The sequence below is a fragment of the Pinus tabuliformis genome, chromosome Q (assembly GCF_031772625.1).
Source record: "Pinus tabuliformis cultivar Carrire ecotype Pingquan chromosome Q, CPIR1, whole genome shotgun sequence".
Classification (NCBI taxonomy): Eukaryota; Viridiplantae; Streptophyta; class Pinopsida; order Pinales; family Pinaceae; genus Pinus; species Pinus tabuliformis.
The window spans coordinates 403,263,533-403,279,375 of NC_142296.1; the positions used below are offsets into that span (position 1 = coordinate 403,263,533).

Below are 15,843 nucleotides of genomic sequence, written 5' to 3' on the forward strand. Positions count from 1 at the left end.
TTTGGGTTTGACACTAGGCTCACAAGGCCTCCCAAGACAAGCAAAGAAGCCACTCTCTCTAGCGAAGGAAGAAATACCCTAATTCACTAAGGGTACTCACCACACGTGAAAAACTAGGGCAGCAGAACAACAGAACAGTCATACACTCAAGAAGGATCTTGGTTGGTCAAAGTTGAAGTATACTTGAGCAAGGGATAGAAGAGGAACACCTAATCTAGAAGACTCTCTCATGGAAGGTCTATCTCTGGACAAGAATCATAGTAAGAGAACGATGTGCTAAAAGAAGGAGGACGAAGTGCTGGAGAACAAAGTGTTGGGGACTAAGGTGCAAAAAGAAGGAAGGACTTGACTTGTGCTTGGAGGATATTCTTGTTAGGGGTCTAGGGTTTGGCATTGATTAATAGAAGCTTCATTAAGAGAAATTCACGAAAGGGTTTTCTTCTCAAGATAAGAGAGGTTTTGGCCCTGGCAGAGAGCCAACATCTTGTGTTCTTGTTTTTATGTTTTGGTTGCAATTTGATGAAGTACACACATATGCATTAATAATAATAAGAAGAAGATTAAGTTAACAAGAAAAGTAAAAATACTCCACAAATTGTTATCAAGTAAACGAAGAATCACATTACTCTACTTTTCCCTAGATTCTTCAACAACTCCAACCTTCACAAATAAAACTACGGAAAATAAATAGTGTTGGGACTGAGAAAATATTAGCACACGCACATAAAAATTAACACCGTTGTTTTTGGACAAAAGTCCTCAAAAAAACCCAATGTGGGAAAACCGGTGCAACAAATGAGGGTTTTATTTTATTATGTAGCAGTGAAATCTGAGTACAATATATGGATGCTCAACTGGCAATCCAAATAGCAAGAATATTTGGCCAAAATTATCTAAGGGAATTACCCTTCTTCCACAAGCAAACCCAACACAACTTCCCTTTAGAAAATTGTTAGTTTTTGTAGCACTGGATGTATTCTAGCCTTGAGAAGTTCGATTTCTTGGCGGATCGATTTCTAGAGTAGTAGCAGTTAGTTGTCGGAGAGAGAGCTAGAGATCGAAGCAGTGTGAGAGGGGCAGAAACAGTGATCTGGAGAAAATATTTCCAGATCAGGAGAGGCAGCAACAAGAGGGCTGAGTTAAACCAGAGAGGCAGTGCAGAGGCTCTGTGCAATAGCTTCAACATGTAGATTGATTTGCTGGTGAGGAAAAATCGTTCTCAGTTCCAGAGGACGGGTAAAGGTTCCAGAAGGCCGGAGAGATGATTCCCTCTGCGTCTAGAGGAAAAATGACTTCATAAGTGGTAGTTTTGAGGCACACATGTGGTAGACACCATAGGAGAGGCTCACACTAGGGTTTTGAGGTCGAGTTCTCTGAAGGCAAGTCGTGCAAGAGATTGCATGTGGGAGAAGGGAAATTCCCTTCAGTATTTTGCCCAGATTTTTTTGCAGTGGATTGCCAGTATTAGACATCCAAATTGTACTCAACTTTTTCACTGCTGCATAATATTAAAAGTTAAAACCCTCATCTACTGGACTGACTTTCCCAAGTTGGTTTTTTAAGGGGAATTTTGTCCAAAAACAACTGTGTTATTTTTTGTGTGTGTGTGCTAGCATTTATAAGTTTCCAACGCATTATTTTATTCCGCATTATTTTATTTGTGAAGGTTGTAGTGTCATTTATTCAGTGTTTTCCGTAGCAAACAACAAATAAATTGTTAAATACAATTAACAATTAGGAGAATAATTTCTAGTTGCTGCAGTAGGGATCCAGTTTGGAATTTTCACATGGTATTAGAGCGCAGTTGATTAGTCGGAGAGCTCGGAGGTGAAGAGAGAAGGAATTTTGCTACTCATTGTGGGCAGTAGACCAAAATTCCCAAGGGCAACACAGTCATTTTGCGAAGAGGTCGAATTACTTGTGGAGGTTCGATTTTTCAGAGGGGCAAAAAAATTTGATCTTTCCAGATCGAGTGATTCCAGGGGCAAAGGGAGCAACTCAAATTTTTCGTTGATCAGATCACTAGTTGGTCGCAGTGGTTTTTGTAGCAGTTTGCTAGAGTAGAGCCAATATCGGGTGGTAGGAAGAAGAGCACACACAGAGAGAAAATTTTCCTCAGGGAACTTCTAGTCTCAGGAAATTCAATTTTTCCTTGCAGATCAACAATCATTGTAAGCAGATCTTCTCAATGTAGAAAGGAGTGCAAATAATAGAGCAATAACGTAGCAGAGGGAGAAGGAGATTTTTGACATTTTGTTGAGATGGCCACTGCTAGGCTTCATGATCAGGATAGGTTGGATGGGGCTTCCAACTATGTCATCTGGAAGGCAAGGATGTCCTTCCTTCTAGATAAGTTTGGCCTAAAAACATATATCGATGCAGTGGTAGTAATTCCCACAGATGCATATCAGTTGAAGGAGTACAGAAAGGAGATGACACGGGCGAAACAATTGATCTTAGATGGATTTGGGGATCATGTTGTTTAACATATAGCTAGTAAAGATACTTCCAAGCAGATGTGGGATGCTCTCGCCATGTTGTATCAGGGTACTTCTGAGCATCGAAAGATGTACCTCGAGGAGAAGCTGATGCTCATTTGGATGCAAAAGGGGGATGGCATAGATACCTTCCTCACTAGGATTCAGGAGGCTCAAGACTAGTTGTCAGCTGTTGGGGCAGCGCCTCAACCCACAGAGCTTGTGAGATTGGCACTCAAAATTGTCTTCGAGGAATGACAAGTCTTTGTCCAAATTGGGTAGAGACAAGCTACCAGATTGGGACAAGATGTGGGCTGACTTGCAGTAGGAGTAATTGAGGTGACCTCTTCTAAAGAGCTCCATCAGTGGCAGTAGCAGCGGATCGAAGATGGTGAAGGAGGAGGAGAATGTGGCCCTAGCATCAAAGGGTCCCAGTCAAAGACAGGGGGAGCAGAGAAAGAAGAAGGATATGTCAAAGCTCAAGTGCTTTAGGTGTGGTGTGCTCTCAAGAAGAAGGACAAGGAGGAGAAGTAGGACCAGCAAGCAACTTCAACAGAGATCAATAGGCTTTCCTCGAGGTTGGAGGAAGACTTCGCTACGTTCGCCGATATACCTCTAGGAGTGAGGTGGGGTGACTTGGTGCTGTAGCCCCAAAGCGCTATAGATGGGTAGGATCCTTGAGGAGTCCACCTCATAGATCATTACCTGGCTACGGGGGCCACAATATTCAGTAGCAGGATGGATCAGTGACAGTTGACGCAGTCAGATGCTGGGGAGCGCAGTGTAGAGTAGGCACTAGTGTAGTTGGCATAGTGCAGAGTTAGCAGCAACAACGCAGATTCTTAAGTGAGAATGCAGATACCAGCAACAATTAGAGACTCGAGTGACAGATGTATTATACTGATCACAGTTGATTCAATATTTTGGATGCTTTTTAGTTGTTGATGTTGCAGTTGCAGCAACAACAAATGAGAGGGAGTTGCAGTGCAGATGCAATGTTGGCAGCAGTACAATAGGGTCAGTAGCAACAAAGATGCAACGTATATCAAAGTTGCGCAGTGATTGGTGCGCAGTATGGATGGACATCAATAACGTGACAGGAGATGATGCAGAGACATGGTGTTGCTACAGGGTGTCCGCAAGCAATCCCGACACAACTTCCCTTCAGAAAATTGTTAGTTTTTGTAGCATCAGATGTATTCTAGCCTTGAAATTTCATGGAGATGTTAGAATACAGGAGCTCTCCAAAACCCAGAAATCGTTTCTGGAAATTCCGCCTAGAAATGGTTTAATTAGATTATTAACCAATTTTTAAATATTTTCGAAGTCTAAACTTAGGTAATATGGTTAATTAATCAGTGTTAATTAAGTCAAGGCGAGAATCATCTAGAAACTCACACGGATTGATCTAGAGATGATCCTAGCCATTGATTAAGTTTTAATCTTGGTTGTTGGTGCTCCAAAAGAGGATTATAAGAGGAGCTGGATGTGGTGATGGAGAATACACTTGAGAAGTTTGGTTTCTTGGCGGATAAATTTCTAGAGTAGCAATAGTCAGTTGCCGGAGAGAGAGCTAGAGATCGAAGCAGTGTGAGAGGGGCAGAGATAGTGATCCGGAGAAAATATTTCTAGATCTGGAGAGGCAGCAGCAAGAGGCTCGAGTTATCCCAGAGAGGCAACACAGTAGCTTCAATAGGCAGATTGATTTGCTGGTGAGGAAAAATCGTTCTCAGTTCTAGAGGGTGAGTGGGGGTTCTAGAAGGCCGGAGAGATGATTCCCTCCGCAATTAGAGGCAGAATGACTTCATAAGTGGCAGTTTTGAGCCACACGTGTGATAGACAGCACTGGAGAGGCTCACGCTGGGGTTTAGAGGCTGAGTTTTATGAAGGCAAGTCGTGCCAGAGATTGCCTGTGAGAGAAGGGAAATTCCCTTCAGTATTTTGCCCAGATTTTCTTGCTGTGGATTTCCAGTTTCTGGCATCCAGATCGTACTCAAATTTTTCATTGTTTTATAATATTAAAACCTATGTTGCACGGGTTCGCGAACCTGGGGGTGGGGTTCTTGAACTCGTCCCGGTTTTTCGTCCCTAAGTATCGGATTCGGGTATCTATGAAGAACTGGGTTCTCCATTAAAAAAATTTGGGTTCTTTTGTCTTGAAGGATACGAAGAACCTTGATGATGGGTGTTCCTTTTAGTTTTTATTTTAAAATTTTTAATTAATTTAATGGGCTTCCCCTAATATTCAAGGTAGCTAGTTCTTCATCTTGCGAGAGGAATTGGAGTACTTATGCCTTTATCCATTCAGTAAAGAGAAATAGATTGGGCTTAAAGAAGGCAGAGAACTTAGTGTACATTCATAGCACACTACATCTCATATCTCGAAAAGACCCTGGGTACAAGGAGGGTCCTTTCAAGATATGGGACCAATACGCAGATGATGCTATGTGTGTGGACGAGGAGATACAACCATATGGCCTTATTGAGCTACCTCCAGTTGGTATCAATGACTAGGAGCCTCTAGATGAGAGTGATTCCTATCTGGAGAGCATGCTAACTAAAGATCTAAGTGATGCCGATGACATGGATGTTGATGACATGGCTTGAGGAAGCCATTTTTCACTATTAGCTATTTTATTTTAGTATTTTAAAATTTTCTAGAGATTTCTTAAGGCAAATTTTCAATCTAGTATGACAATGGACATATATCATGATTCTTATTAATATGTAAACTCCAATTTGCACTTGACATCAAACTAGAAATTTTGAAATTTCATTGTGAATGTTGAATGCTCAATGATGTGCATGTTTAAATATTTAAAGTTTAAATCATAAATATTTTAGTTTTCTTGTTTAAAGTTGAAAAATATACAAATTCACATATATTATAATTTATAAAATATAATATTTATATATTATATATATATATATATATATATATATATATAAATTATAATATACGCTGACGAACCCACGCACCCTGTTTCAAAAAATGACGTACTCGTCCCTGTCCCCGAACCTACGTTTCCTGGCAACATAGATTAAAACCCTCATCTGCTGGACCAGTTTTCCCAAGTTGGGTTTTTCTGGGGACTTTTGTCCAAAAACAACTGTGTTATTTTTTATGTGTGTGCTAGCATAAAATATAATATTTATATATTATATATATAAATTATAATATACGCTGACGAACCCACGCACCCTGTTTCAAAAAATGACGTACTCGTCCCTGTCCCCGAACCTACGTTTCCTGGCAACATAGATTAAAACCCTCATCTGCTGGACCAGTTTTCCCAAGTTGGGTTTTTCTGGGGACTTTTGTCCAAAAACAACTGTGTTATCTTTTATGTGTGTGCTAGCATTTTTGAGTTTCCAGCACATTATTTACTTTTGCAGTATTTTATTTGTGAAGGTTGTAGTGTGATTTATTCAGTATTTTCTGTAGAAAACAACAAATAAATTGCTAAATAAAATTAACAATTAGCAGAATAAAATTCCAGTTACTGCAATAGGGATCCAGTTTGGAATTTTCACAAAAACTGGCCGTCCAAACCCCAACGTGAGCCCTTTTGCATTGCCTTTGCCTTGTCTCCCACACGTGTGGCTCCAATCTGCGTCTCATTCTACCTATCTCTACTGAGCAATTTGTCTCTTTGGCACTCTGGACCCTCTGCCGAGCCTCTGGAACTGATAATGAATTTCTCTCCAGCAAAATCGAGTTGCTTCTGAAGCAACTGTGCAACCCTCTATGCTGCCTCACTAGGAATAACTCAGCCTCCTTGCTGCTGCCTCTCAGCATATGGAAAACTTCCTCTGCATCACTATCTCTACTCCTCACTGACCTTGCTTCGATCTTTGGCTTTCCAACAACTGTTGTTGCGCTTTGGAAATCGATTTGCCAAGAAAATCGAACTGTAGAAGTGTCTTATCCAAGTGCCACTCGACTTCCTCTTATAATCCACTATTGGAGCTCCAACGACCAAGATTAAAACATAATCAATGGCTAGGATCATCTTGGAATCAATTTGTGTGAGTTTCGAGATGATTCTCTCCTTGACTTAATTAATACTAATTAATTAACTAGTTTTCCTAAGTTTAGACTTAGGAAACATTAAAAAAATTGGTCAATAATCTAATTAAGTCACTTCTAGGTGAAATTTGCATAAACGATTTTTGGATCTTGGGGATCTCATGTATTCTAGCCTCTCCACCAAATTTCGTGGCTAGAACACATCCGATGCTACAAAAAATAACACTCGCTCTTAGCGAGGAATGTGTTCTAGCGCTGCACACCCTTCCACAACACCCTATTTCCGTATCATCTCTGTTACGTTGCTGTCGTCTCGTTGTTGTTGCCCACCAACTACTGCGCAACTCTAATGCTGCATTTGTGCTGCTGTTGACATTGCCATACTATTGCCAACATTGCATCTGCACTACAACTCCCTCTCATTTGTTGTTGCTGCAACTGCAACTGAAAAGCATCCAAAATACTAAATCAACTGTGTTCAATGTGATGCATCTGTCTACTGAGTCTCTGACTTCTACTAGCATCTGCACTGTCACTGAAGAATTTGCGCTGCTGCCAACTTTGCACTGAGCCACCTGTGTGAAAATTCCAAAATTGGAATCCTAATGCAACAACTGGTATTATTTCTTCTAACCGATAAATTAATTATTCAGTTTATTGCTACGACAACATCGAAATAAACACATTGCAACCTCCACAAATAAATACTACGGAATAATAATGTGCTGGAAACTGAGAAATGCTAGCACACACACATAAAGTATGAGATAATTATTTGTGGACAAATGTCCTTGGAAAAACCCAACTTGGGAAAACCAGTGCAATAGTGAGGGATTTTATTATTATGCAGTAGTGAAAATTTGAGTACAACCTAGATGCTTGAAACTAGCAATCCATAACAAGAAAATCTGGGCAAAATTATTGAAGGGAATTTACCCTTCCTCCACAAGTAATCCCGACACAACCTGCCATCAGAAACTCGGCTCTCCAACCCTTTACACAGTCTGCTTGACGTCAAGCCTCCAACTAGTCTCTGATGAAGTCGTTTTGCCTCCAGCTGCTGAGGAAATTGTCTTTCTGACGTTCTGGAATCTCTACCCGGCCTATGGAACTGAGAACGATTTTCTCTCTAGAAAATCGAACTGCCCTCTCTGAAGCTACTATGCAGTGCTTTGTGCTGCCTCATTGGGATAACTCGGCTCTCTTGGTGGTGCCTCTCTGGATCTGGAAAACTTCCTCCGGACTCATTGTCCCTGCCCCTCACTCACTGCTTCGATCTCTAGCTCTCTCTGACAATTGATTGCTGCTACTTAGGAAATCAATTTGCCAAGAAATCGAACTGCTCAAGTATTTTCTCCATCACCACATCGACCTCTTATAATCCATTGTTAGAGCACCAACGACCAAGATTAAAACATAATCGATGGCTAGGATCATCTTTGGATCGATTTGTGTGAGATTCTAGATTATTCTCGCCTTATCTCAATCAATACTGATTAATTTACCATATTCCCTGAGTTTAGACTTACGAAATATTAAAAAAATCGGTTAATAATCTAATTGAGAAACTTCTAGGCGAAAGTTCTAGAAACGATTTCTAGATTTTGGAGATCTCATGTATTCTAGCCTCTCCACCAAATTTCGGCTAGAACACATTTGACGCTACAAAAACTAACACTCCCTCTTAGCGAGGAATGTGCCACAACACCCTGTCTCTGCATCATCTCCTGTCACGCTATTGATGTCTAGCCATACTGCCCACCAACCATTGCATAACTCTGGTATACGTTGCATCTATGCTGTTGCTGACATGCCATACTGCTGCCAACACTGCATCTGCACTGCAACACTCTCTCATCTGTTGCTGTTGCAACTGCAATTGAAAAGCATCCAAAATACTGAATCAACTATGTTCAGTATGATGCATCTGTCTCTTGAGTCTCTGACTACTACTAGCATTTGCACTGTCACTAAAGAATCTGTGTTGCTGCTAACTCTGCATTGAGCCACCTACTATGTTGTTAACACTACAATGCGCTCCTCAACTTCTGACTGGTACTAGTCTGCAACTGTCACTTTGGTAGTGACTGCATCAACTGCCACTGATCCATCCTACTACTAAATACTGTGGGCCGCTGTAGCAAGGTACTGATCCATGAGGTGGACTCCTTAAGGACCTTGCCTAATCTTTGTAGTTCTCTGGGACTACAGTACCAAATCTCCCCACATCACTCCTGGAGGTATATCTGCGAACATTGCGAACTCTTCCTCTAGCCTGGAGGACAACCTGTCGATCTTTACAGAAGCTGCTTGCTGGTCCTGCTTCTCCTCCTTGTGCTTCTTATTGAGAGGACACTGGGTACTGTAGTGACCGAGCTCACCACACCTGAAGCACTTGACCTTTGGCAGGTACTTCTTCTTTCTTTGCTCCCCCTTCCCCTGACTGGGACCCTTTGATGTGAGGGCAACATTCTCCTCCTCATTCACCATCTTCAATTTGCCACTGCAACTACCATTATTGGAGCTCTTCAATAGAGCTTGTCTCAACTCCTCTTGCTGCAAATCAGCCCACATCTTGTCCCACATTGGTAGCCTGTCTTTTCCCAATATGCCTTGGAAAAGGACTTGCCAATCCTCTGAGACACTGTTGAGTGCCAATCGCACTAGCTCCGTGGATTGAGGCGCTGCCCCAACAACTGACAACTAATCTTAGACCTCCTGAATCCTGGTAAGGAAGGGATCTATGCCTTCCCCCTTCTGCATCTGGATGCATCTCAGCTTCTCCTCAAGAAACATCTTCCGCTGCTCGGAAGTCCCTGGTATAACGTGGAGAGAGCATCCCACATCTGTTTGGCAGTATCTTTGCCAGCTATATGTGAGACAATATGATCCCGGACTCCATCCAAGATCAACTGCTTTGCCCGCGCCATCTCTTTCTTGTATTCTTTTTGCTGATCTGCATCCTGGGGAACTGCCACTACATTATCAATGTAGGCTTTCAGGCCATATTCATCTAGAAGGAAGGACATCCTTTCCTTCCAAATAACATAGTTGGAAGCTCCATCCAACCTATCTTGATAACGAAACCTAGTGGTGGCCATCTCGACGAACTGTCGAAAACTCCCTCTTTCCTTCTGCTTGTCTACTGCTCAGCTACTCACACTCCCTTCTGGAGTGAGAAGATATGCTCACAACCATTGCCCATCTACAAGGAAAATTAAACTTCTTGAGACTTGAAGTTCCTTGAGAGGAATTTTCCCTCTATGTGTGCTTTTCTCTCTTCCACCCTGACGTTGGCTCTGCTCTAGCAAACTATTGCAAAACCCTCAGTAGTAAATCTGAGTACAATTCTTGGATGCTCAACTAGCAATTCGATATAGAGAGAAATTGGACAAAACGAATGCTGAAGTGCTTTCACCCTATCACTAGGAGAATCTGAGTTTGATAACACTGAACTAGAGCCTTTGTGTACCCTATGCGCAAAACTACGTAAGCCTCACGTAGTCCCTGCGTCACCCCTGCTGGGTATCACACTGCTCCTTCTTCGGACCCTCTGCTGGTTGGAAAATCTGAATCTCTGCTTCCCGGTCTCACAGCCCCGCTCCCGGCTTCTGAAACTCGATTTCCTCAGCAGGAATTTGATCTCCCTCTAAGGCTTGTGCTGCCACTGCATCAACGTTGCGTGGGCCAACGTCTAGCTCTCTCTGGACGTTGTTCTGCCCTCTCTGCCTCGTACTCTCCGGCCCAGGAAAACTTCCTTCTTTCGGATACTCACTGCCCCTCACTGCAAGAGATCTCTTCGATCACTCCTCTAGCAACTGTTGCACTGCCCTCTCTGAGAAATTCGATCTTCTTGATCTCTCTCGGTGTGTTTTCCAAATGACCCTCAAGCTTCCTTAAATAATCTCCTCGTTGACATTCAACGACCCAGATTAGAAGCTAATCAATGGCTAAGATCATTTCTACTTGATCCTCGTCTTCTTCTAGAAGTTACACCCATAGTTTATATTAATACCCTTTAATTATTTTAATTTGCTAAGTTTAGACTTAGGGTCCCATTAAAAATAATTACTTATTTTAATACAATTGTTTCTGGGTGGAATTTCCCAAAACACTTTATGGATTCTTTGGAATACATATGCCCAAGCCTCCCTGCAAATTGAGACTTAGAGCACATCCGATGCTACCAGAAATCAACATCTAGAACCTCTTTGTTGATGCATTTTTGGTTCAAAGATGGATTGCACTTGGTGCTACTTTGGTTATATACACACTTGCTATATATATGAGAAGCTTCACATATGTGTGTATAATGGTTTTGGTTCATATTGATGCACATGAATAATTATGTATTTCTTTTCAAAATTTGAATATTTATGTATATTTTGGGCCAGTTTTTATTTATTTATTTATTTTAACCTAGTTCCCTGTTTTGGGGTTGACCGGTTCAATGACCTGTCCGGTTCTGATAACATTGATTCATTGCCCATTGTTCATTTCAGTTCTAACTTTTGGGTCTTGACTCTAGATACTGGTGATTTCAGGCCAAGTCTTTTACGTGTCACTCTTTACTATTTGAGTAATTTTAATTTACCATTCCAATCTTCAGACTTTATTATCTACTATTTTTCTTAGTACTAATCAGGTTCTAGAATAATTAATAATGAATTAAAGTCAATGTAGATTCTAGAATGATGATTGATTAATTTAAATCAATGTATATAATATTTTACTATTTCTATTTCATTTAATCATTTATGATGTATGAATAAATGTATTTCATTATTGAATTTGAAATTGAATCATGTTTATAATATACATAGATACATACATGTATATATGTATCATGATGTCCCCTCATAATTTCCCTAAAATTTGGGGTTGCTCCCACACATCCCCCTATCCTGGAAACTTGGTGGAACATTGAGTATAATCTGTTATATTTACCTGATTTTAAGGCATATTTGGATTTTTTAAGAGTAAATTTCTAATATCTCGTGTACTGGGTACCTGTGGGTGTAATGCTTTCAATGTCTCCATGTATTCGACCACCTCATAAATTATGACTAATGTTAATCTCACTTGAGAGTCTCAATGTCAGCATTATATTGTTCTTGTTGGTGATTAGAGATGCATAGCTATAATAGAAATGCTTATATGAAGAATGCATTTTTAAAAGAGTCATCAACATGGGTTTCTTTTATACACCATGTGATAAATCATTCGACTATTTTCTAAACTATCCCAGATTTAATTTTTGTCATTAACAATAGTCATGTCACTTTTAACAGTAGGACTCCTATCAACATTTTATTGAGTGTTACCTTCTTTAAATCCTCCTTAACATCAAATACTGTATTTTATTTTAAGTTTTTAAGCATCATACAAAAGCTAAAGATAAAAATTTTGCTGACTAGACCAAATTTCTTATAAAAAAAATCTTTAATAGAAGGTAAGAAGCTTGAAAATTACATCTGGGTTTTGGGTGCTGACTGTGTGCCCTAGTTTTACGTGTCTCTGTATCTCTCTCATGCTGCACATATAGGGTGCAATTTTTTCAGGTTTGTACAAATTCACTGCTAATGGGCATTTCCTCCTTTTGAGATGAGTTTCTGCATGTCTCACAGAGCTATAAAAACACATTCTTGTCTGCACATATTTATCTCTGTTGTTCGTGTGTCTATCTGTTGTGCTTTTCTTCTATGCAGGTTTGCAAGTTAGGTTTCATTCTGTGCATTTTCTCTCTGTCATGGTTTTGTCTTCCTGCTATTGTAGGTCTTCGCTAGAGAGCTGTGAGCATAGCCTTCCTTGCTATTATTGCTTGAGACTTTCCTCTGCATTGGGTATGGCCATCGAGGGTTTGCATTTAATAGAATGGTCCAGCCAGTAACGTGTTCTACTTTTGCATGCATGCTTTGTGGTCTGTAGTCTTCATTCAGGTTCTTCAGGTGTCTAGATATTTGTTATCTATAACTTTCCTGGTCTAATATTGCCCCATCTTCGTGAAAACATTCTTGTCATGGTCATCTTTTGGTCTAGTCTGCATGTTATTCCTTCTCTCTTACTTCAGGTTTGGACTATGATTGCATTTGAAGTGTCTTCTTTCCCTTCAGACTTCCTACATTTCTTTGAGACCCATAAACTTAAAAAAACCTCAAATATCACTAGGTTTTTTTCTTCAATTCTTCTTTTGGTCTAGTCTGCATGTTATTCCTTGTCTCTTACTTCAGGATTGGACTATGATTGCATTTGAAGTGTCTTCTTTCCCTTCGGACTTTCCTACATTTCTTTGAGACCCATAAAATTTAAAAAACCTCAAATATCACTAGTTTTTTTTTCTTAAATTCTTGTAAGTTTCAGAACTTTGTAATATTAAAGTCGTAACCTGTCTTTGCTTTTTCACTTTACCAATTCTCTCACCTTCATGAGAGTCAACTAACCTATGGTCAATATGTGTCATTAACATTAATTATGACCCTTCTAACATTGAGACTCCTATCAACATTTTATTGAGTGTTACTAACATACATTGTTCTTTCATATAATTTTTAAATAATATTGAATATTTTTCTAGGAATAGTCTGTATATAATATATATAAGAAAACCTTCACCTGCCCCCCCTTTCCCAGAATATTCAGATGGACGACAGCTGAACCACCAACCACAATAGTGGCTGGTATCCCAGAGGTACTTGATCAGATTTGAGCCTGCGACCTATGGCCTTCCTGTCATCAACATGCCTTAGATGATTCAACCAATTGAGCTAACCCTTAGGACTTTTTGTGTGTGTGTAGAAGCCTTGCAATGCCTTTCAGTTTACATATAGCTTCTTTTATGAATCTGATCTCTAATGTACTTTTAGATGGATCCCCCTTCTGCTGTAATATCCCAATTGTTGTCTTACTATATGGCATAAACTGGTTTACAATTATCCTATTTCTCACTTCAGTTTCTGGATTCTATTATAATTTCTCTGCTGAGCTGAAGTCAGTGAATTCACCGTCTCGATTTAGCAAAGAAACTAGTAGATTGGAGTTCAAAGCTGCTTGGCAGATTTTGGGTTTCCTTCTGTTCCATATCATAGAGAATATCAACACAAAAATCACTTTATATTTTTCTAGAGCCACTTACAATGTAACAGCCTATTTTCTTGGCATAATTGAGTTTTCTTCTTTCTGTTTATTTTCATCCCAATGTTCTGCCTATACTTGCTTAATGTGTTTGGCAACTGATGTATGTCAGAGATTTTTCCTGTCAACGGCTTCTTAGATTTTGCCAAGCTTTGAGCATTATCCTGTTTTCCTCTGCTGCCTCAGCAAGCTTCTCTCTGAAGCCTGGGCACTGGCTAGGCATACACTGTTGATTACTGATCCCACTTACCTTTGTCACTTGTGTCATTGACTTGCAAATTACTTGTTGGTCATTTGGAAGAGTATAATCTATGGACTTGTGTTATCCTTAATCTTAATTGAGCCTGTATTTTCTCTTCATTTCTGATGTCTTCTCTGTAGATTAATTTTCTCAATCTTGTATGGTGTCTACAAACACAAGTCTCAAGTGTTGTGGGAAAAATTCCCCTTGATTCCACCTGGAAGTTTCCATGTACCCATGCAGTGTCCAATGCAACTTTGGTGAATTATATAGTTGTCACTTGAACAAATACATAGATTCATGCAAATAGTGGATTTTGGATGGAATATATATCTAAAAGAAACATGCTGCATGGAAATGGATAAAATAAGCATTCTAGAAAAAGAGCAAGATCCTGTGCCTTTATTCACAACTTTGGTGCTATGCTCTTGAAAGCAGGTTAAAATGTGCAGAATTCTTATTATTGGTCGTCGGGAATGTGCTTCCTTCCTCAAGTAAGTTTATAGACAATATAGAAGATGAAGAAGGACGGGAAGAGCCATCAAGAATAAAGAGCGTACAAGATGACATTTTAGAACTTCTTGGAGAAGAAATTGCATCTCTCTTATGGGCAGCAGGTCAACTATGGTCATCAATTGATTCTGAAAAAAAGCAAACTTCATTACAATTTCAGGCTCAACAGCTTTTAGACTGTTTGGATTCCAAAGATGATGACGCTGCATTGACATTGTAACAAGGTTGAATCTTTGCTTCGTTTTTATTTTGATTTAAGTTTATGCAAGATTCTGGTTGGTACGCTTGTCTGTTCTAATCTGTTGATTCTGTTCTTTATGGGAAGGATTTACCATGCTGCATGCTATATTGTTCTCAAACATCACTGGCCTTCCTTCTAGTTTGAATAACTACCAAATAGGCATTTTGAGGTAACACACAGGCTTAATTGCCGAAGTGTCTGAAAGGTAACTTGATCCAGTAGTGCAGTGCCAGCTAGGGAACTTGTTAACAACTGTATTTTTTGCAGAAGCTTGCTTTATTTTGTTCATCAGTCAGAGAACAGTCGCGCATCTTTTTGATCATACTATGTTTAGATCATCTTACAATTGTATTACTATTGTGATTCCTTCATAATATTTCCTTGAAAGTTGAAACTAGTCATACATCAGGCAAGTTCAATACTTGCATGAGAGATAGTACAAGATCTAAATACAAAGACAAAACTTGTAAGATATTATTGGAATATTTTTGCATGCTATGAGTAGTCAGCAGCTGTGTGTGCTGTAATCATGGGAACTATGTGCCAAATAAATTTGTTAAAAAATAATATGGCAGTAAAGCTGGAATATAGTTAATGTTGTCATGATTGTAAACTATTATGATCATATTTTGTTTTTCTTTATATTATTTTTGGCATCTCTAGGAGTTTCATTTGCACTCCCACATTGTATTCATACTAGTCGTACTCTTCAGTCCTGTTGATCTGCTTTTCTTGTCATTTATTGGGCATTAATATAATTAACATATGGTTGTAATTTATATTTGCATTGGGAGAAGTGAGGGGCTCTTTATAGCTCAGGTTGGGGGAGATCCATGTTAATTTGTGTGACTGTAACAGTAAAAATACTGACGTTCAAAATTTTGAATTTACAACACATGCAAGCATAGATTTGTCTCAACCCCATATTGGAGAGGTTTGCACCTAAAGTTTTTTGATCCCTCTCGGTGCTTAATAGATCCATGTTACTTTGTGGGTGAATGTAGTACTAAAAAATACCAATATACAGGGCTTAGACTTTACAGACATAGAAAGAGATCTATTAAGCACCAAGGGGTTTGCACCTAGAACTTTGTGATCTCTCTTGGTACATAATAGATTAAGGGATAAGATGGATCTATACTAGTTCCATACTGGTGGCTCATTATCAACCTCCCACAGTTGTCCCTCCATGGGGCACACTGAGGTCACT

General features: G+C 39.6%; 1 protein-coding gene across 1 annotated transcript in view; it reads left to right on the top strand.

Annotated features, from left to right (window-relative positions):
• ISI1 (binding protein) overlaps window positions 1-14,955 on the top strand; it is a 237,069-nt gene extending 222,114 nt beyond the window's left edge. The window contains exon 5 of the mRNA XM_089384514.1: window positions 14,318-14,955. Within this exon, the coding sequence (XP_089240640.1) occupies window positions 14,318-14,612 (295 nt within the window). The 3' untranslated portion in view covers window positions 14,613-14,955. The remainder of the gene's footprint in view (window positions 1-14,317) is intronic.
• Window positions 14,956-15,843: the final 888 nt, after the last annotated feature.